The sequence below is a fragment of the Linepithema humile genome, chromosome 6 (genome assembly GCF_040581485.1).
Source record: "Linepithema humile isolate Giens D197 chromosome 6, Lhum_UNIL_v1.0, whole genome shotgun sequence".
NCBI classification, from domain to species: domain Eukaryota; kingdom Metazoa; phylum Arthropoda; class Insecta; order Hymenoptera; family Formicidae; genus Linepithema; species Linepithema humile.
This window is the reverse complement of record NC_090133.1, coordinates 14018147-14039183: the sequence shown is the minus strand read 5'-3', so window position 1 is coordinate 14039183 and position 21037 is coordinate 14018147. Positions and strand designations below refer to the sequence as shown.

Genomic DNA, 21037 nt, shown 5'->3' with positions numbered 1-21037 from the left:
CAAAATGCCTTGCTGCGTTGTGATCAATTGTACCAATAAAACAAAAAAAGGCGCTTGATTATTTTTGTTTTCTGCGGACGATGTTCGTCGATAGCAATGAATACGTAATCTCCGCAGAGAGTCTTGGACACCAACCAAATATTCGCGCCTCTGTGAAGTAAGTTTATTCTCTTAAATTTTTAATTTACGTAGTTTTTTCTGTTTGTTTAGAATCATGGATCGTTTTTTTAAGTGTAGTTTAGATTTGTCACCGTTTGAAATTACATAAATATGAATAACTGTAATCAATAAGGACATTTATCTTATAAGTAGTTTTTTTATTTCAGAAATATTTTGAAGAATCACAGTTTGAGACTGGTCAAGCAGATAATTGGCGAACATTAAAACCAAACGCCATACCAACACTTTTCGATATACCTGATCCACCTGCAATGAATAAAAATGAAACACATGAACCAAATACAAATGCCACTGCTGAGAAAGACGTAAAGTTTTTCATTAATCTTATGTTTATATTTAATCACTCGTACGATGTGTACAAGAGTATTAGTCATACCCATAAATATAATAATAAATAAATAAATAAATAAATAAACAAATAAATTAATATATCATTTCTTTTACTTTACTGTAATGTATCATAGAAACTTACGTCTTTCTCAGCAGTGGCATTTGTATTTGGTTCATGTGTTTCATTTTTATTCATTGCAGGTGGATTAGGTATATCGAAAAGTGTTGGTATGGCGTTTGATTTTAATTTTTGCCAATTATCTGCTCGACCAGTCTCAAACTGTGAGAGTGCCGTCACATACGGCGTAACTTGCGTAAGCGTAACCCGAGTATTCTAGTAACTTTATCAAAAATTACGCATTCTGAAAGTCGGCATTCACATGAGGCGTACTTTGCTGAAATGTTAAAAATGCGTAACTAATGCAACCAATTGCTGATTAGAGTTTCTGTTGTACACTTTAACAGAAATACTAAAGAAATTTATGATTGGTTTTCGTAACTTACGCATCTGGAAAAGTACGCGTCATGGGGAACCGATATTCTGTATACGAGTATATGTGAAGCGGAATATATGTAATATTTATAAAGTAAATCTGATTTAGTACACCTTGTATGTTACGCTTACGCAAGTTACGCCGCATGTGACGGCACCCTGATTCTTCAAAATGTTTCTGAAATAAAAAAACTGCTTATAAAATAAATGTCCTTATTGATTACAGTTATTCATATTTATGTAATTTCAAACGGTGACAAATCTAAACTACACTTAAAAAAACGATCCATAATTCTAAACAAACAGAAAAAGCTACGTAAATTGGAAATTTAAGAAAATAAACTTACTTCACAGAGGCACGAATATTTGGTTGGTGTTCAAGACTCTCTGCAGAGATTACGTATCCATTGCTGTCGACGAACATCATCCGCAGGAAACAAAAATAATCGAGCGCCTTCTTCTGTTTTATTGGTATAATTGACCACAACGCAGCAAGGCATTTTGTATCTTTTTTTTTGTCCACAGTCGGATAATCAAAATACACGTAAACATAGAGTTCGAGCAGCTTAGAAGACATAACCTAATCATCATAAACTTCTCAGCTCAGCGACAGAGGCGAGAGGGCAAGGAGTGGGGAAATTGGAGCGAATATGGCGCAATGATGAGCAGACGTGAGAATACCTACCATGAGGCTACGTTCGGAAACCTCACACTCTGTGTAGTGTGGTGATTTTCAGTGGAGAAGTAGTGGGGATATCGTGTGCCTTCGGGTGTAGAGTGTTTCCGAACAGTTGGTTGTGCGTTGATGGATATTTTGATTTTGATCGTGTCATCCAGACAATCTATAGTGACACTAAAATCTAATTGTCTTCGCGTTTCGATCTCCTTGTTTCACGATCAATCTTTTTAATTTCAATTTAGGAATCTCAGGAATTTTTTGGCGCACGCACTTCTAAGTATTATATAATTACAAAATATGTACTCATATCAGTCGCTACATTATACGACAAATGCAAATTTATAAATGTATGTAGGTTCATATATCGCGATTTGTATATAATTTTCAAAGCTAAGCAGTTTTATTTTTCCTAGTGAATATCTTTGCCATTCTAAGGTTACGTTCGAAAACGTTACTCTTGAATCACACTGACTCCCCTTGCTTTTTCGGCGAGTGGTTTCGTGGCACACTGGTGGTACTTGTTCAACGTTTTCGAACGATTTACCCGAATGCACATTAAGTACCACTAACGTGTTTCCGAACGGTTATTGTGTGTTGGTGTGCACACAGTGTGTGTTTCCGAACGCAACCTGAAGGACCTGGAGAGAGCATTATGGCCGGAGCACAGACTTTTGCATAAAGCATAACGCATAAGCATAAGGAAATTGATTGGTCCATTTCCTTATGCATTTGCTTATGCTTATATATAGACCAATCAATTTCCTTATGCTTATGCGTTATGCTTTATGTAAAAGCTTGTGCTCTCGGCTTTAGGGTGCAGTCCCATTGAGCACGGATCGGAATGACCATTGAGTAAAAAGAAACAGGAGGGAGCATATACTAGCCAGGACTAGGTAAATCCGCGGACGGATGTACGTCATGGCAGCCATCTTGAGCGACCACTTTTTGAAAGTGAGAGGGAATGCTCGAGCATAGCGGCAAGCGGCATACCGTACGCCGTACGCATTAATATGCAGTGTATAGTCTTTTATGCAACAGTGTATGGAAATAAACGATCAAAATAGTATACTGTAGAGCTTGTGGCATAACAGCAGCAGCTCGAAATCATGAAATAACGTTTCATCGGTTAGTATTATCAACAATAATGAGATTTTTATTTTGGAGATTATAATCATATGTATAGTATTGTGAAATTGTAGATTCACAATAATTACTAAATAATTTTCACTCACAAACAGGTTTCCGAAAAATCCGGATCAAAGAAATGCATGGATAAATTTTTGTAAGGACGAAGGATTTAATATAAATTTAGATTTTAGATTTTAACATTGCTTTTATGGAAATACTGCACGAGTGCAATTCTAATGAAAAACGCCATTAAAATTTGGTATTATTGTTGCATATTATAGTTATTTTCTTTTAATTGTACATTATTTCCTAATTAAACATAACAAGTCATTCAATATTGGCGCCCTTGAGCGGCCATCTTGAGCGACTACTTTATATAGTCACTTCCGTCCGCACTTTTAAGACCAAACGCTCCCTCCTGTTTCTTTTTACTCAATGATGACAGCCAAGGATATAACCTAATTTTATGTAAAAGTGCTGTATCTGCCGAGATAAATATACGAATGCGCATGCGCGAAGGAGGAAAAACCGTCATTATCTTGGCAGGTGTTGCATTATAGCAAAAATGGTACAAAGCTCTATCTATATGTAATATATCTATAGGTTTGTTCTTTATAGCTGAACTGGCTGTACTAGTTCAGAGTTTATCTTTTTCCCTCCACATTGGAAGAAGAAAGATAAACTCTGAACTAGTGCAGCCAGTTCAGCTATAAAGAACAGACCTTATGATTGGAGCGAATAGGAGCATGTTGGAGCTTGCGACGCGAACAAACCTTAAGGTGCCTTTTCACGCTGACGCTCGACGCTCATTTTTAGCGTCCAAATATGTCACGTGAACAAAGTTGACGCTGGATGTGAGAAATGCATGAAAAGAGTTTCTCGTAAAATTTAGCGTCAGTCAGCGGTCTGCGTCGGTATTCATCAATATTTGTATATATCAAAACTGTTAAAAGTTTTTGTCACTGATTTTGTTCAGTTAATTTTTTCACTCGCTTTATTAATAATTACTGTTTTAAATATTAAAAAAAGTGTAATTAAGTAGGAATAAGATAAAAACCTTTGGTTACCAGTTCTACTTATTTTATCGAAAATGCTAAAAAAATGTTTATTAATAATTTTTTTATTATATGTAATATTTTTTATTATATGTTTACAAACATAAAATATTTACTTCATGTCATATTATTTATTTTGATAAGTATACAAAATGTATATCTTTTCAATTAAACAAAGTTTCATATTATTGCAAACTTTGATAAGTAGAGTAGGAAAAACGATATTAGAATAGTTGTTCAGTATTAGAAAATTTCTAATGTAATACTTAAGAATAGCATTTTTCAAAGTTAGAAAATTAATTGTATAGAATAAAAATGCACAGCATATTTGTATATATTATATTTCAAGCTTTTATTTATAATAAAATAACTTTTTATTGAATTAAATTTACATAACATTAATATTAAATTTACATAATTAAACATATATAATATAAAGATAATTATAAAAATATATTTTGCAAATAAATACAATACTGCTGATTCTTCCAAACCTCAAAAAGTATCATTTTTAATTCATTACTTATTCATTCTTTTTATTTTCTTTATATATATGTAGTATTGGATAATAAATTCAATTATTATTTTTTATTACTTAAATAACATCCATTTTTATTAACAAGGTTGAAAGACCACATGAGACATATGCAAATCCAATAGCGAATAGCACGCACAGACAGATCATCGCACAGATCGCACGACTTGACGCTAAAGCTAAAAAAATCCAGCTTTTTTTTCTTGACGCTAGCGTCAACTCGAAGTCACGTGACTATGGGCAACGCTGAAACGAGCGTCCCATGAATTTGCACCTTTAAGCCGAGAGCACAAGCTTTTACATAAAGCATAACGCATAAGCATAAGGAAATTGATTGGTCTATATATAAGCATAAGCAAATGCATAAGGAAATGGACCAATCAATTTCCTTATGCTTATGCGTTATGCTTTATGCAAAAGTCTGTGCTCCGGCCATTATAGTTCAGTGGTCCTAAAGCCCATTACACAATGAAAATATAAAAAGGAGTAAAGAACAAGAAATATGGAATAAGGAATAAGAAATATGAAATAATGGAATCCAACAAACCAGATACTGCCTTTCAATGCACAATTGAAAGGTAGAATATAAGAATATCTTATTCCTTATTCTCTATTCTTTATTTCTTATTTTTTCATTGTGTAATGGGCTCAGCTCTTACTACAGGAACTCTAATTTGATCTCGGACTGTCATTCTGATATATCATAAATTAAAGTAAAGATTTATTTAACTTATTTAGCAATTTATGTTTATTTTAAAACCGTACTCTAAAAATAATTTTAAATGTAATATCGAAAATCATTTTATAGTCGATTTAAGTTGATTTGTATTCTTTGCTGAAAAGATCAAAGTAATTGCTTTTTTAATTATTTGTAAATTTATTGCAGACATTTGATTAATCAATTTTTTTATGTATGTGTATTATGAATATTTATTTAACAATAATTATAACCAAAAGTTTTAACATGTAATATTGCATCAATTTGGAGCATATTTAACATTGTATCCAAATATTTTTGTTTATTAAAAATTAAAAATTATTTTTTATTGATTAATTTATTTTGCATAAGCTATTACTTATTTTTAACTTTGTGTTTAATTTTGCATGTGTGTTAACACTCTTATAATAAATGTTAAGCATTTATGATGCCATGTGTACGTAAAAATGTACACGTGTATGCACACGTGTATACGATATTATGTGCATAGTGATAAGTTGTAAAAATATAAATTTATGAAAACAAAAAATTTAAAGCAAGCATGCTTTTTGTTAATTTTTTTTTAAATATTGATTATATCCAAGTTTTTTAATTTTTTATCATGTTCCAATTTTACCGATTGACTTGAGAGACGCGCGCTTCAGCATGAGCCGATTACATATGGCGACGAATAATTGAGAAAGTGTTTGCTCGTTTTCGCTAAGTTTTTTAGTATTTTTGTTTGACGGTTACTGCAGGTTATAGATATTCGTCCCATTTGCAGAAATAATATCCGATAGCGCGGATTGTGTGATTTTAACGAATTATAACATTATAATGTTGCGAGAGTAACAGCAGTGTTTTTTCATAACCTTGTAAATTGTGTGGAGAAAGCCTGGTGCAGGCAAGTATATGCACTTCCTGTGTAATATGTTGCTTTATAATTGCTTATTGCTTTTTTTAGAGAGTTATTCTCTGATAATGCAGCTATGCAGCTCTTGTTACCTCTTGTGGAATATCAATTTCTGCAAATTTATTTTTTTGTTCTTTTTTTTCTTTAAAATATAACAGTTTTATGATGCAAAAAATTTTAAGATCATTATGGGATACAGGGATATATTGCTTCAATTTTTAATTATTTTTTTTAACTGCAAGAATAAGTGTTTTGAGGAATAATGTTTTGAGAAGTAATAAGTCACGAGCTATATTTTTTCAGATATTTGTTCCAATGATAATAAAAGTATGATTTATTTATAGACAAAGATAAGCAAATAATATAGGGTTTTTTTTGACACACATTCATTGCGTGTTAATAAATTATACAACTTTATTATGTAAAATTAATTAATTAATTTATACATTAACTTTTATTAAAAGAATGAGTATTTTATTACATAGATACATATGTATATGTGCACACACAACAATCAGTAATATTAAAACTATATTTTATATGACAGATATGCCAGCAAAAAAGACCGACTTAGATAAGTTAGCATGGGCATGGATAGAAACCATTAGCCCAGAACAGATTGAGAAAATACATTTAGAGACTGCATATAGGATTGGATTAAAGAGTTGCAAGAATTGCAAGTAAGTTGTGAATGATTCTGAGACTAACAGCAAATTTTGATGTGATTACTATATCATAATATTGCATTTATTATAAACAGGTATTCTAATCAAGACCTATTATGTTATTTCAGACGTAATTGTCCCAATAATCCACAATGTCTAACAGGTTTAGGAGAGGAAAAGTACATGAAGTCACAACCAGCTGAAGTAGTATCTTTAGAAAGTTCTCTATCCGAACTACGTGATCCAACTCAATATGTGGGTTTGAAAAATCTAGGTGCTACTTGCTACGTTAATAGTTTAATACAAATGTGGTTTCACAATGAAGATATGAGGTATGCGATATATGTTACATTACATTGAATCTGTACTCTACACATTATATTGATAAATTTAATGACAATAGGAGGATAATATATAAATGGGACATTACTGAAGACCCTGAGGAGAAGGAGGCACTGTACCAGACTAAGAAGGCGGGACTACCCTACCATCCAGCAACCGCAGTTGGCCAATTGCAGTACATTTTTGCAATGATGCAATTTGGAAATCGAAGTCTTCTCGATCCAATCAATCTCGCTGTCGCGTTATCCTTGGATACCAGAACTCAGCAGGATGCTCAGGAATTCTCCAAGCTGCTACTGTGCCATATTGAAGGAAAACTTGGACAAAACTCAGAGCTGAAGAAGATGCTGCAGAGGCTGACCCAGGGAAAATACAGCTATATCAATTGGTGGGTTTTCTGAAGTGGAAAACAAATGAGAATTGTCCTAAACGATGATGATGCTGATGATCTTGACGATGAAAACATGGTAGGACACGTTGTTCGCTACGATGACTGGCGCGATCAACTGATCTGGCAGAGAGAAATGACTTCTTAGTAGATCATTAGGATTTTATGTTTGTTGCAGTTGTTCGACGTGCGGTACTGAGTATCCAACGTCGACCACATTCTACGAACTCGATCTACAATTGGCAGCGACTTTAAAGGAAGCGATAGATAAATATTTGTCAGAAGAACAATTGACGGGTGCGAATCAATATCATTGTGTGACTTGTAATGATAAAAAAGACGCCAGGCGATTTATACGATTGGAGTCTCTTCCAGAAACCCTAAATATTCAATTAATGCGTTTTGTATTTCATAGGTAAGTTTTGACAAACAGCAGCTTTTAGTTTTCTAAATAATAACACAATTTTCTATGACAGAGATTCTGGGCAAAAGCGAAAATTAAATTCATATATCCAATTTCCTGAGGATCTCGATATGTCGGAATATGTTGGATGTCAGTCTCAGACTCATTTATACAGTCTTGTTGCGGTATTGAGTCACAAGGGCCCATCTGCTCATTCTGGTCATTATATTGCAAATATATGTAATTCAAGTGGGGAGTGGTACCAATTTAGCGATGATAAGGTAGAAAAAATGCAGACTAAACGGATTGAGGATGCTGTAAATGGTAATTAAATACGTTGCATAATAGAAAAAAATATACAAATTTTTATGTGAAAAGATGAAAAAAATCATACTTTTTTTTTATTACATAGATAATGCTAAACCAATGAAACGTGGACGTGTTCCAAAAGGATTTCTTTCATCGAATACGGCTTATATGTTGGTTTACAAAAACTTGACTACAGATTGGCGAACGAATGCTACGAAGAAAATGAAACTCAAAAAATCTGACACAGAAGCAAATATTTTCAGTGATACTGTTTCTTTAGAAAATCTCAAAGATAAGTTGGATATTGTAGATGAAACAAAACCGAAAAATGATACCGAAGATGCTTCATTAATTCAAGAAGGAGATCTTGAGAAAATATCGAAACTAGAGCTAGAAAATAAAACAGAAATAGATGAAGCTATGACATCTCAAAAGATAAATATGTTTTTTACGGATAAAAATAAAACTATAGAAAATGTTGACACTAATGGATGTAAAAACAAACATGATTCTACTTTGCAACAATCGCAGAACAAGATTCAGTCTATAAAACAACCAATAGTAAAAGTTGTTAAACTTGATTATAAACAACTAAATGGTGCTGCGCATAGAGCTATGAGTTGCGGAGAACGAGATTTCTACGAAGAGGTACGTTTTTTAAATATAGATTAGATACATAATAATTAGATTATGATATTTGATTAAATAATTCTATTTTTATTTCTATAGATGGAATTTGAGGATTGGCAAGTAAGTGGTACAATGCGTGAACTCGTTAGGCAGGAAAATGTTAAACACGAATTGAGTCTATTAGCCGTACAACAAGAAAAAGTAAGGAGAAATCTATACGCAATACTCAAATAATTTTAGAATTAAGTTTTTTTACATGCTTTTTGCAACGTTATCTTTTCTTTTCTTTTTTTAGCAAAAAGAAATTGAAGATCAGAATTCTAAGCGTCAACTCGTGATAGATGCATATAATATGATCCAATCAATAGTATCTTGGGGTGAATATTATTGGATACCAACAGATTGGCTATCCAAATGGTTAAACGGACATTCTACTGCAGACAGTGTTCCCCCGATTGACAATTCAACTTTAATATGTTCACACTATCGACTCGATCCATTGAAAGTTGGTCGAGCGAAATGTGTGCCGGTGAGAGCAGCTGAAATGCTTTACGACAAATATCGAGGAGGGCCGCGATTAGATCAAACATCTCTGTGTGAAATTTGCGTAAAAAGACGTTGTAAATTATTGCGTTTCAAAGCGACACTCGAACGAGATTATAAGGAAAGTAGTGAGCTAATTCGCACATTTAAAGAACCGTAAGCATTTTTAATTTTCTAAAACTCAGCTAGCATAGGAATAATAATAGTAACATTAATGATTATACTTGAGAATATTTCTATCGTTTTAGTTCCGAGACAAGTTATATCATTGGTACCGATTCATTACGATCTTGGCGAAGATTGGCTATGGAAATGTTCTTAGAAGATATGAAACAAAAGATAGACGATTGTCAGGAGGAGAATAAAAATGTAGATAAGGATGGCAATGATTGCCCGAAGGAAATCGAAGAAAACGAAGATCACGAAGTTATTATAAACTTCAATGAAGATTTACTGTGTGAGCATGATGCTCTTAAAACGGCAGATTCTAGCAGAAGAGTGATACCCCAAGAGGCATGGTTAATTCTTCGAAAGTATTTTCCGGATTCGAAAGAATACCCCATTGGATCGCAATCTTGTTTAATTTGTGAGGTAGATTTTTAAATATGTTTATGTTGTGAAACAAGTTATTATTGAAATATTTTTGAAATATATGTAAATTGCATTTGTCATTGATATATTTTCAGGAGAAAGTGGAAAACGCACAAAGAGCGAAAAAAGATGACAAGATAAAGGCGAAGCAACAAAAGGACGAGCTTACCGACTTGTATTACGGAAGAAATAGAAATGAAATCTCCAAATGTGATGATTCGGACAAACTGTTCTACATAGTTGAGAAAAGTTTTTTGGATAGTTGGCGTTCCTTCATCCGGTAAGTTTTCTTAAATTACATAATTTATGGTATGGATGAATAGCAAGAATGAAACAGTTATAATTGCAGCTTTGAACAGAAGTGTTTGAGATAGCTTTTGTTTAAAATTCATCATATACATATATATTTATAATAAATTTTGATGTTTGAAAAGAAAATATATTGCGTAGGAGATATCTCTTAAAAAGTTAGGCTTAAGCTATTATTTTATTTCTTGTCAGACATATTGATGGGTTATTTAATAGAAAGTTTTTGAATTCTCTAACACATTTCTCGAGACTTGAGAAATAAGTATTTTGAAAGTTGTATATTTTAACACTAGAAGTACCAAAGCGATCAAGATGACCGATTTGTAATTTCTTATAACAATTATTTAAATTTGGTGCACAACGGTGCATTTTCGGAGATTTTCTAAATTGTTGCAATGTGTAAATGATGTGATTAAATCGATCAATTTACTTTCTCCCATCATTCCTTTTTAGAAAAGAAAGAAAAAAGAAATAGAAATAGGTATATGTTAATCATCAGTAGTTCCAATATTAATTATCGGTTTTTTCGTTTTTCTAAAATTCGTCAAAATACCAATAAACATTTGAGACATAAAAAAGATTAAAATAATATCCAACATATGTAAATATAAACGGATAAAATCTATTTATAGTAGTTGGAGAGTTCATCTCTTAGCGCGTTTAATAAAAAGTTATTATTTCAATTATTTGAATATAGTAATCCTTGATTCTTTTTGCACACAAAACAAATCTGCAATAGTTTGTCGCGTAGCCGTATCATTTGTAACGAACTCTGATTTTTCGGCAAGGCTAGACAGGATTTGGAAATTTTAAGTAATCTGTTTGGAATAAAGTTGCTCGTTACTACATTCAAGTGTGTAGCGTAATAAAACCTTGCTGAACAATTGTTATACAACAGAATGAAAATGAATATCTATGATTGGAGTTTCAAGAGACAAACAAATACTTTTACAGCTGCATCTTTATAATTATTAATTTTTCTCGTAAGCATCAATCATAATATCGGAACAAACTTGACATTTTTAACATTTTAGTAATTCACTAAATTTGAATAAATGAGCGGATAGAAAGAATATGTTTATTAGTTTTATCGATAAATTTTATTTAATATCTTCTGTCGATAAATCATAACTAACTTCGAGTATATGTATTCGTTCGTAGTGATTATGATGGCACTAGTTGGCTGAGAAATCGTACCTATCAGCGTGCGCGCACCAATTTCTCGATTCATGCCCATTGTTTAATATATTGTTTAACATATTGTTTAACATATTTCTGCAATTATTAAATTAATGCAAAATTGAAACATAATTTTTTCAAGATTATCAGTGAAGAGCATGTATATTTCGTTTCATTAAGTATTACAAATTTTGATTTCATAAATAAAGTTAATGTATAGAAAAGAAATAATCATGAGATTTAATAGTATGAATAATATGATATTATAATAATATTTAATAAAATTTGGCGTCAGGAAAAGAACATGTCACATATCGTATAAAGATAGTTACCGAACAACGGTTAATGAAGAATAAATAAAGTTTCATTAATTATTCTTTAATTTAACATGTCTAATATCGAATTGTAATTTAACTTGTTGTGCAATTGTCTACGCTTTTCTTTTTTAAACTCGTTTAAAATTGCACTTTCATGTTAATACATATGATTGTGAGATTTTTACGAAAACAAAGATAAATACTTGATCTTACATTCGTCAACCGCGGTCGAAACTGGTTGTCGTAAACGTGAAAAGCGAGGGTGAAACGGGTGGGTAGATATCTGGGATGTATTAACGAGCTTTTCCTAATTATGAGAAAAAACTAGACCGCGCGATTAAGCTGGGTGGTGGTCGGTTCTCTTCTCTTGCTCGCGTGGGTGAGGAGGAAGACCTGCACGGGAAAACTAATTGAAACCGCTTAACGACCCGCCGGCAAATGATACATCGACTCCGACGAAGGGCCACCGGTGCCTTAATATCGTTTCGCCTTCTTCCGTGGTCAAGACCGTAAATGCAATTTGGACTCTCGCTCGATCTTCTTCGAGTTTCTATTTTTCCGGTATCTATGTATCCCTAATTCACGCTTCGTGAAAAAAATAAAAGCCTAAAGTATATACCGAGGAAGAATATAAATTTTCTTTTTGCTTCTTCAAATTTAGTTCTCAATTCCGAATATATTTATGCGAATATATTTATGTTAATTAATATTATATGAACTAAATAGTTAAACACAAAAAATTGCATTGCTTTTTTTCCTTTTTTAATTTTTTTATTAAAATTTGCTGATGAGCTTCATATAATTTCTCTGTACTTTCGACTTTTGTTTATCATAAAACGAGATCATCTTCATTTTTGTCACGCGTTTTTTTTTTCAAATAAAAGTGATTTTTTTCTTTAAATATGTATTACTAGATTTAGTAGCAGTGCTATTTGAACACAGCTTCATGAATACAAGCAAAATCTTTCCGACAATGAAAAAAAGTCTTTTAACATCCGGAATGGTATTATCTGAACATTTCCCTTATTATACGTTCTCTCGCGCAGTGCGACATGCTGGCTGGACACTTCGGATTGACAGATTCAAATTTACCGGGGCTTAAATTTCGTGGATACAACGGCATACGTATGTGAGTTAAACCAGGATCAACCCTTCTCGCGGATTATACGTTTGTCGTGTCACGCGCGATTTCGGTGTACGTACATAGGGGTATGAAAACCTCGAAATAAGTGGTCGGTTCTTATATTAAACGAACAGTTATGAGTAACAAGGAGGACACATTATATGTTGAGAGAGAAAAATGTGTGATATTTGGGACTATAATTGCATAGTACGATAATTATAGCCAGGATACTCATTTTTATAAGAACTGCTACTATAATGTTAGCAATGATAACATTATACGCACAATGCTGCCAACCACATTACCATCCATATAATCAATATAAACATTTTACTGCAACTTACAATAATTTTAAATACAAATATAATAAAATAGCACATTTTACTATATAAAACTCTCGTTTTGGAATGTAAAAATCGTACGATATGGTTATATAAATTAATATTATGATTATATAATGATCATAGTAGTGTTGAATTAGTTGTAATTTGCATAGTTAGAACATCTATAAATATATGGTTTTGGCACCGAAAAACGCTAAAATAATAGTAAGATGATAGTTGCTGTAATCATTTTGTTCCTCTTAGTGTATATTCCTTCTCTTTATGATTTATATACATACACAATGTTAAGTAATGCGTAATTAGATTAGATTTTAATAATACCCTTAAAATAGCAAACAATAATCAAGTTTAATATTTATCGGAAAATTGGAAACCTTATTTGATCGTGTTCAGTTTGAAAGATACGTAGGGGAACTATAATTCGCTACTTTGTCCTATTTCTTAAAATTGCCAGTATCCACGATCCATTATCGAGAATTTGTTATTAATCAGGGGAGAGAAAATGTGAAAAATATTTTTCCGAGCCGCTGGTATTGTCTTCGACCGACTCCTTTGTGATGTCGGTGATTAATTTTTCAGCAGGTCGGGCATGCCGCCCTTTTTTGCACCACCACTGCCAGTAATCGTTCTTTGTATTTTTCGAACAAAACCTCATATAGTTCGTTGCTTCCATTACACATTATTTTATATAATACGTGCATAGTGCGCAGTCTCATTTTAGTACTCGGAATATAAAATTACTCTTTATTAGTCACACATATATACTTTTTTTTTATATTTATTTTAAATTTGTTATATCCGCATTGTATTCTAGAATTACGCATACATATATAAATATCTTTACCTTCTTATCTCGTGTTTATCAATTTTGCGGATTTTGGGGAACTTTATTTGCAGCTTGTCATTTCTATAGTTTCTCATTTTGCTTGCTCAAGAAAATAGAGTAACAGTTTATAAAAAAATAATTATTTTCTAATTAAAATTACGTTATTACAATATTACAAGATTACATTATATTAGAAATTAAATTTTTAATACGCATTAAAACACAATAATGCACTTATCTTATTTTAAAAGCATACGCTATGTAAATTTGTTCTTATTTTTCAAAGGCCTAGAAACAATTACTTTTTCTTTTTGTTAATTGTTTACTATTACTCTCCTTATTGATAATTAGCTAAGATTCGCTAATCCGAGGCGATGGAAGTTTTCGCACTCTTAGGAGAACAAATGGTGTCGAGGATTGCAGTCCGTTTAACTAGCTTCAAACAAAGTCCCCCGCCAATCCGTCAACGTCGCTCGGATGGATTTTCGAAAGGATTAGGATTTGCATAAACGATCATTCAACTTCCGTCCGACACCGCTCATCCTTTCTTTTGGCATGGATATTCCTCGACATTGGTGATTTAAAAATCTACACTTCGTAGGCAGGCCGTTAAATATAAGAACTGCTAATTTACTCTTTTATCTGAATTATTGCGTTTTATTGTTTTTTGACGTGTTTAAACGTGAAATATACATATATTGGATTGTGTAAGTAGTTTATTAAGTTAATAGGTATTTAATAAATACTTTTGTATTTTTCAAATAAATTTTGTTTGTCGAAGTTTTGTAATCAAGTATTGCTCGTATCATAATTTTTTAAGCGTGCTGTGTAAAAAAAAAAAAAAAAAAAAAAAAAAACAATAGCACCATCTATTGGAAACCCCCAAAATTAATTATTACACAACTCAATAAATATATAAAATTATTTATGAAACAATATGTTGAGGATATAACAAAATATTTGATCTTTATATCAAGATTTAAGAATTATACAGTCTCTTTTATCATGATAATATATAAGAATATTTTAAGTTTAAATCTGTTGCTAATGTTCAAAACATTTAATTTATTTGTATTATATTTCAATAATAAATTATGCCATGGAATTATATTCGAGGAAAATCGATTTGTTTCCTGTTCTTCAGAACTTACGAGTACACAATGTTTACTTTATTGCACCTGAGTGCAAGTTTCTTCGTCGGACGCGCGCACTTTAAGCTGACTTCCGTACTTGAGTAAATAATTATTAATGATCATACTTGAGGAAAATGTGACCGCGATCTTGTTGACACCGCATTGTAACACCGCGGACAATGGTGCCGTCGTAGTCATCGTCGTGGGTCTCAGAAGCGTGCGCCACGAGACTGACGTAGAAAGGAGATGGTCGGGGTAGGGCAGAGGCCATAATTAATAACTGGGAATTGATTAAGGTGCCAGATAAGTACATGGAGCCGATAGCTTGTGTCTCTCGTCTCTACTCGTCTTCCTTGCGCTCGGGCCTCCCTTCGGCTCTCGTCTCTCGTACGACGCGCGTTACGATATGATTAATAATTTCAAGATAACGCTGCCGTCCCTGCAGAGTCCCTAATATCGTCGTTGTCCCTTCGCGAAGGACCGATTTGCGGTTCCACTTACGGCCTCATAAATGACTAATTATTCTCGCTGTCCAGGTCGCCCGGTAGCCATTTACTTGCCTCTCGAACGCAAATCTTACTCGCGCACCAATCCACTCGAAGAGATAGCTTTCTCTCGAGAAGTACACACCATTTTGTTTCGTTCTGTTTTTCATTCTCCTTCCCGCTTTTGTGCGACTGAGATCAGCTAATTTACTATTATGGAAAAGCGTTTGTCGTTTCGATAACCCGATGTAGTTTGACGTAGGTTTCCCTTTCCTCTCCAGGCGAGGGATGAAGCGTCGAAGAAATTCCGACTATTTTGCGTACATTTGGCAGGAGGGTGCCGCTGCTTCTCGTCGAGGCGAACGTAAAGGGAGAGAGAGAGAGAGAGGAGCGCGCAGTGCGACGGGTGGGTGGACGGGTGCTCGCGGAAGGAAAACTATAAATCATTCGACGAAACAAGCCACGTTAGAAAAAGAGGGTTGAGTCTTAGTATTGGAGAAGGGTGGCTCGTAGTCGTCGTGCATCGACTCGCGAAATCCAACTACCCTTAAATAAATTGATTCATTGCGAGAGACCTCTGCGATGCCATCATAAACTCGAATCGTCCTCGGCTTCCCTCTTTCGTCCGATATATTTCGCTAATTTTCGCGAAATTGTGTCTACTATCGGCGAGAGATGCTGGAAAGTTAAACGTATATCGCGGAATTGATCGATCGCCACGTTGATAGCACATTTGATTTTTCCTGAGATGAGATGCTGTTAAAGAAGCACATGTTTTCTGGCGCACGCCGGAACCGATGGCACGCGAACGCTTTTGATTTATATTTATGCAAGTGACATGAATCTGATAATGAATAGTCTTATAGTCTATAATGAATAGTCTTTTATATATAATCGATCTCTATTATTTTCGCTGATAATTGAATTCGTACGTATACAAATGCACCATCGACGCGTGGAAGGAATTCTTTCGGAATCAGGATGTATCCTCCCGTTCCCTCTCTCTCTCTCTCTCTCCCTCTCCTCTCTCTCTCTCTCTCTCTCTCTCTCTCTCTCTCTCTCTCTCCCTCCCTCCCTCCCTCCCTCCCTCCCTCCCTCCCTCCCTCCCTCCCTCCCCCTCTCTCTCCACCTCTATTCCTCATTCTCCCGGGGGTGGCCAGTGTCTCGGGGGCGGTCATATATCATCCACCCTTGGGGGTGGCTGCGGGGGTAGAAGCAAAAAATCTTACCGAGCAAAAACTATCATCAGTGCTCGGTAAAGCGAGCTGAACGTTTCGCTCGCTTCTCTCTCTCCCTCCCTCTTCTCCTTTTCTCCTTTCCTCTCCATATTCTCTTCATCTAAGGTCTACGTGTCGTTATTCCACGTATATATCCTCTCTCACCTTTCTATAAAAATAGTTAATAATGGGTTTATACAGTGAACGCAATGTCAATTTAATATTTTTATATTATTTTAAATGCTTATCTTACGTTTTCATTGATGTATACTTTTAATCACAATTAACATGATGTTTTATAAAACTTATGTGAAATAATTGATAAGCGCATTTTTTCCCTCATTCACAACTCTCTTTTCTTCTTATACGAAATTTATCCATAATTTGAATCATATTATCTTATGTGGAAAATCTGCATTGCAGAAATGTTAAATAATTTTGATAATTCTGGTCAAACTTCTACATATTGCTTCACTTAACTCTCAGTCATCGCGGCTTGCCTATCACATTTCTCAGCTTATTCGAATTGTCAGCTTTTAGCACGATCGCAATTTTATTCTGCGAGAAATAGCGGGGGGGGGGCACGTTCGTACGGCCGATTGTGCTCTCTCTCTCCACAACGGTGCCAATGTAAATAGACGGGAGCGACCAAGCATGGCGGGTGGCTGCGTTTTTCGTGGCGTATCGGCGGTAGCCCAATGGTCACGCCTGACGAGCAACCTACGCGTGTTGTTCTCCGATCGAGAACGCTTGATCGGTATTGAGAAGTCCAGCAAAAAAACGGCCTTAGTCGACGTAACGATTTAACTTGCAGCGAGCAAGTACATTCTGCAAGTAGACTCTGCAGGTATATTCGGGAAACAACCGATGTGTTTATAATCTCATTATTTCGGTATATATTTTAATTTATAATATTATAATCTACAATTGATGGCAGTTGCGTAATTATAACCGATCTGTAGAGTTGTTACGCGTTGACGGATTTATTCAACAATTTAATTAAGATTTCGTTTATTACCATTTTTCTACTATTTTCATATAATCTATCGGATTATATTGTTAAAGAAAATGAACATTTTGACATACGATGTGTCACAAAACATTTTTTTTTTTTATATATTCTGCTGCTTGCTACTTATAACTGAGAAAAGTTGATCAGTGTTCGCTATGGAAAAAGAGCAGTTTGCTATAATTGATCATTGCTCGCTAATTCCTTGCTCGTGCTTAGTTTCTATCAATTGAACACGGTGAATATCTTTGCGCCTTTCGAGGCAGTATACCTGCATAGCGAAGCCCGGCCACGGGCGACCAGAAGCGGAGCATCCTCCACGGACTCCCTTTTTATTACATCGGCGAAAGCCTCCAGTCGGTCTTCTTGTTTGCTCAAAGGGAGAGAGAATCTTCGGTCGCGCGGGATAGTCCTCCACAGGCGGAGCGGGCGGAGAGGGAAGCGGCGAGGAGGAGGAGGGGGGAGGAGGAGAAGGAGGAAGAGGGTAGTAGTGGTGGTGGTCTGAAGTTACACCGGCAGTAGTCCTGTTGACCGACGGACTGCGGCAGGATGTCGATTATCGACGGTTTTTGCCGTGATTCCCCTTTTTCGAGCCGAGCGCATAATTAGCTTTCGTTATTCTAGCGCGCACGGCCGAGCCAAGCCGCGCGCGGCCGGCCGGCTTCCGCCCGCTGACAACGATCGAAGACTCCTTGCTCGCTCTCTTGTCGGCATTATACTCGCCGCGATCTTCCTCCTTTGCCCCGGCTATTGTCTCCCCCCCCCCCCCTCTTCTCACTCTCTCTCTCTCTCTCTCTCTCTCTCTCTCTCTCTCTTTCTTTCTCTCTCTCTCTCTCCTTCTCTCACCTTTCACTCTTCGCGGTATTATTCGCCGCGCGCCGCTTTCGGTCTTGGACGATTTCAGCGGTCGCGCGGCACCGACTCTAGAGTGAGTTCGCTTGACGAAGGCTATGAGTATTTTCTTCGATGATTGAGCAGCCTCTGTAGTCGTGATAATGATATACCTTTCTCTTTTTGAGAATTGTGAAACAAGAATATATGAGATAACATAATCTGAGATATTTAAGCATTTAATAATATTTTTTAAAAATATATTAGAAATAAGATTTTTATAATTTATAATAACAATTATTTTTTGCGTTCGCCACACATTTTTCTACACTTTTAAAAATATATTGTTTTCTATATCGTCTTCGATTATAAGGAGACGATTAAAATGAGATAATTGGAAGAGTAGTTGTGTTATCTTGCACTTAAAATTTTCCATAAAAATTGTACAAATTATTTATGAGCTCTATTGCTTTATAATTTTACTTGAGAAAAATGTATCTCTTGTTTGCAAATTTTATTTTAGATACTTATTTCGTTTTTATTCATACAATACGTAATTTATTTCGCTGCGAATCAACGCTCACTAGACGCGAATGTTTAAAACTGAAGTTTTGCCGAGTTTGAAAATATGACAGTAAAGTCATGTTTTTGTTTTATCGCTGATGTGTATATCGCGGTTTATTCGGTCGCATCAATTAGTTTCTCATGATCAACGTGGACATACGCGAACTCGCACGTTGTTCTCTTATTTTCCGAGTGTCCCGCGGTAACCGGCAGCAACATTGCTTTTCTCTTGTTCTGGCCTTCCTCTCTCACACCACCCCGCTTCTCTCGCTCTTTCGCCATCTATCTGACGACTGGCTTTTGGGATTCCTTTTTTAATACCCGGACACACCGAGGACCTTTTACCACGGACACGTAGGGGCCCTCTTGTAATGACTGCAACGCTCCAATGCACTCGGCGTCCGGAGCTGTATAACCGGTGCGGCGGACGCGTAGAATGCATCTTACAGCATGTCCGTCTACTCCGTTCGCTGTATCTCACTGACATTTCATTCTCAACATTACTCATAAAGTTTACAAATATTTCGGTTGCCATTAATTTGCTGTGCTTTAATTAATAAGTAAATAAAAATATTAATAGATACATAAATGTATGAAACTTTATATATGTAGAATAGCATTTCGGATGACAATTGTAATTTGTAATCAATTTCTAATTTGTATATTAAATATTGTAATTTCGATTAATGTTCCACGCTTGTTTTGTTATTTCTTTGTTTACAAAGTCTTACATCCTTTTAGCTGCTGCAGACGAAAATCTGTAAGCACTTGTTCGAATTCATTAGGTCGATTCTTAATCGTCGCTTTTTCCAAACACAGCCAATAATTCGTTGACAAAAGTGATAATCTCTTCGGAGAAATCGAGAAGAATCATCTAGTCAAATACTGACGGGAGAGGAGCTAAATCAGGAAAAAGCTAGGGACACTCGTGTCGTTTGGGTCTCCGGGTTGCCTGGAAGACAAATGTCAGCGAAACATGCGGGGAGCTTGGCTCTCGGCCTCTCTTACGCGTAGATGCGCGTTCTGCGGCGGTAAATCAAGGGTGGTGATATTAAAAGGCCGCTTATACGCGAAAACATAAGATTTATTTCTGCTGGAGAGAGGAATGCGCGCGAGCGAGAAAGCGGATAAAGGCGTTTCGTTCATTCAATGAACGTATGATCGCTTCAAGGAGTGAAAGGAAGAAAGACGAACAAGAGAGACGAATTATCGAAACGAATTTCTCTTGGCCCGTATGTGTACACGCGCGAATAGAAAGACGAAAGTAGAATCCAGGCGACGAGATAAGATTGTATTCGCAACTCTGAACGAATAATCGTGCCTTTCATCGAGAGCGTTTTGCTCGGGCCAATATTGCAATTTCGCGAGAAACAGAGGGGAAAAGAATGACATTTTGATTGAATGATAGTTGATGTCAGAATTTGGTATACTTTATTTGTTATTTTTCGTACGATTGTATAATATAATATATATAGTAGGCTAAGAAAAACTTTCTATCTCGTTTATATTTTGCAACCGATTTGTGTACAAAAATGCCAAAAAAGGATTAGTTTTGTTTTCGGCTGAATTTATCACAGTCGTACTTTCTTCTCGAAAATAAAATTGTCCTGTTTCGGCATTTTTCAGCACAAATCAGTTCATTGGAAAGTTATTCGGAGTAGAAAGTTTTTCTTGGTCCATTCGACACATATTTCTGGCATTATTGATGGAATTGTAGCGTACGATTTCATATTTATTAATGGAATTATAGTATACAATTATATTATTTTATTATTATATTATATGAAATTATATTCAATATTGTCTTAAATTGTATTTA

The 21037-nt window shown here is 34.9% G+C and overlaps 1 protein-coding gene and 1 long non-coding RNA gene across 7 annotated transcripts in view; one reads left to right on the top strand and one right to left on the bottom strand.

The window, feature by feature from the left end:
* Positions 1-400: 400 nt before the first annotated feature.
* On the bottom strand, positions 401-1827 carry LOC137000822 (uncharacterized). The gene is made up of 3 exons (XR_010890996.1): positions 1689-1827; positions 1351-1583; positions 401-1181 (listed from the first exon to the last, which is right to left on the bottom strand). It is a non-coding gene; the product is annotated as an uncharacterized lncRNA (long non-coding RNA).
* A 3912-nt stretch (positions 1828-5739) lies between these two features.
* The window catches only part of LOC105674014 (ubiquitin carboxyl-terminal hydrolase 48-like), a 59304-nt gene continuing 44006 nt past the window's right edge, over positions 5740-21037 (top strand). The window contains exons 1-12 of one of the 6 annotated variants that reach the window (XM_012370060.2): positions 5740-6001; positions 6558-6690; positions 6804-7007; positions 7079-7405; positions 7584-7820; positions 7882-8132; positions 8221-8765; positions 8847-8948; positions 9043-9446; positions 9539-9881; positions 9977-10161; positions 11352-11505. In XM_012370060.2, the coding sequence (XP_012225483.2) occupies positions 6560-6690; positions 6804-7007; positions 7079-7405; positions 7584-7820; positions 7882-8132; positions 8221-8765; positions 8847-8948; positions 9043-9446; positions 9539-9881; positions 9977-10161; positions 11352-11478 (2856 nt within the window). In that variant the 5' untranslated portion in view covers positions 5740-6001; positions 6558-6559 and the 3' untranslated portion in view covers positions 11479-11505. Of the gene's footprint in view, positions 6002-6557; positions 6691-6803; positions 7008-7078; positions 7485-7583; positions 7821-7881; positions 8133-8220; positions 8766-8846; positions 8949-9042; positions 9447-9538; positions 9882-9976; positions 10162-11351; positions 11506-12732; positions 14760-19653; positions 19744-21037 lie in introns of those variants that run through there. The other 5 variants (XM_067358371.1, XM_012370075.2, XM_067358370.1 and 2 more) reach the window with 5 other exon arrangements.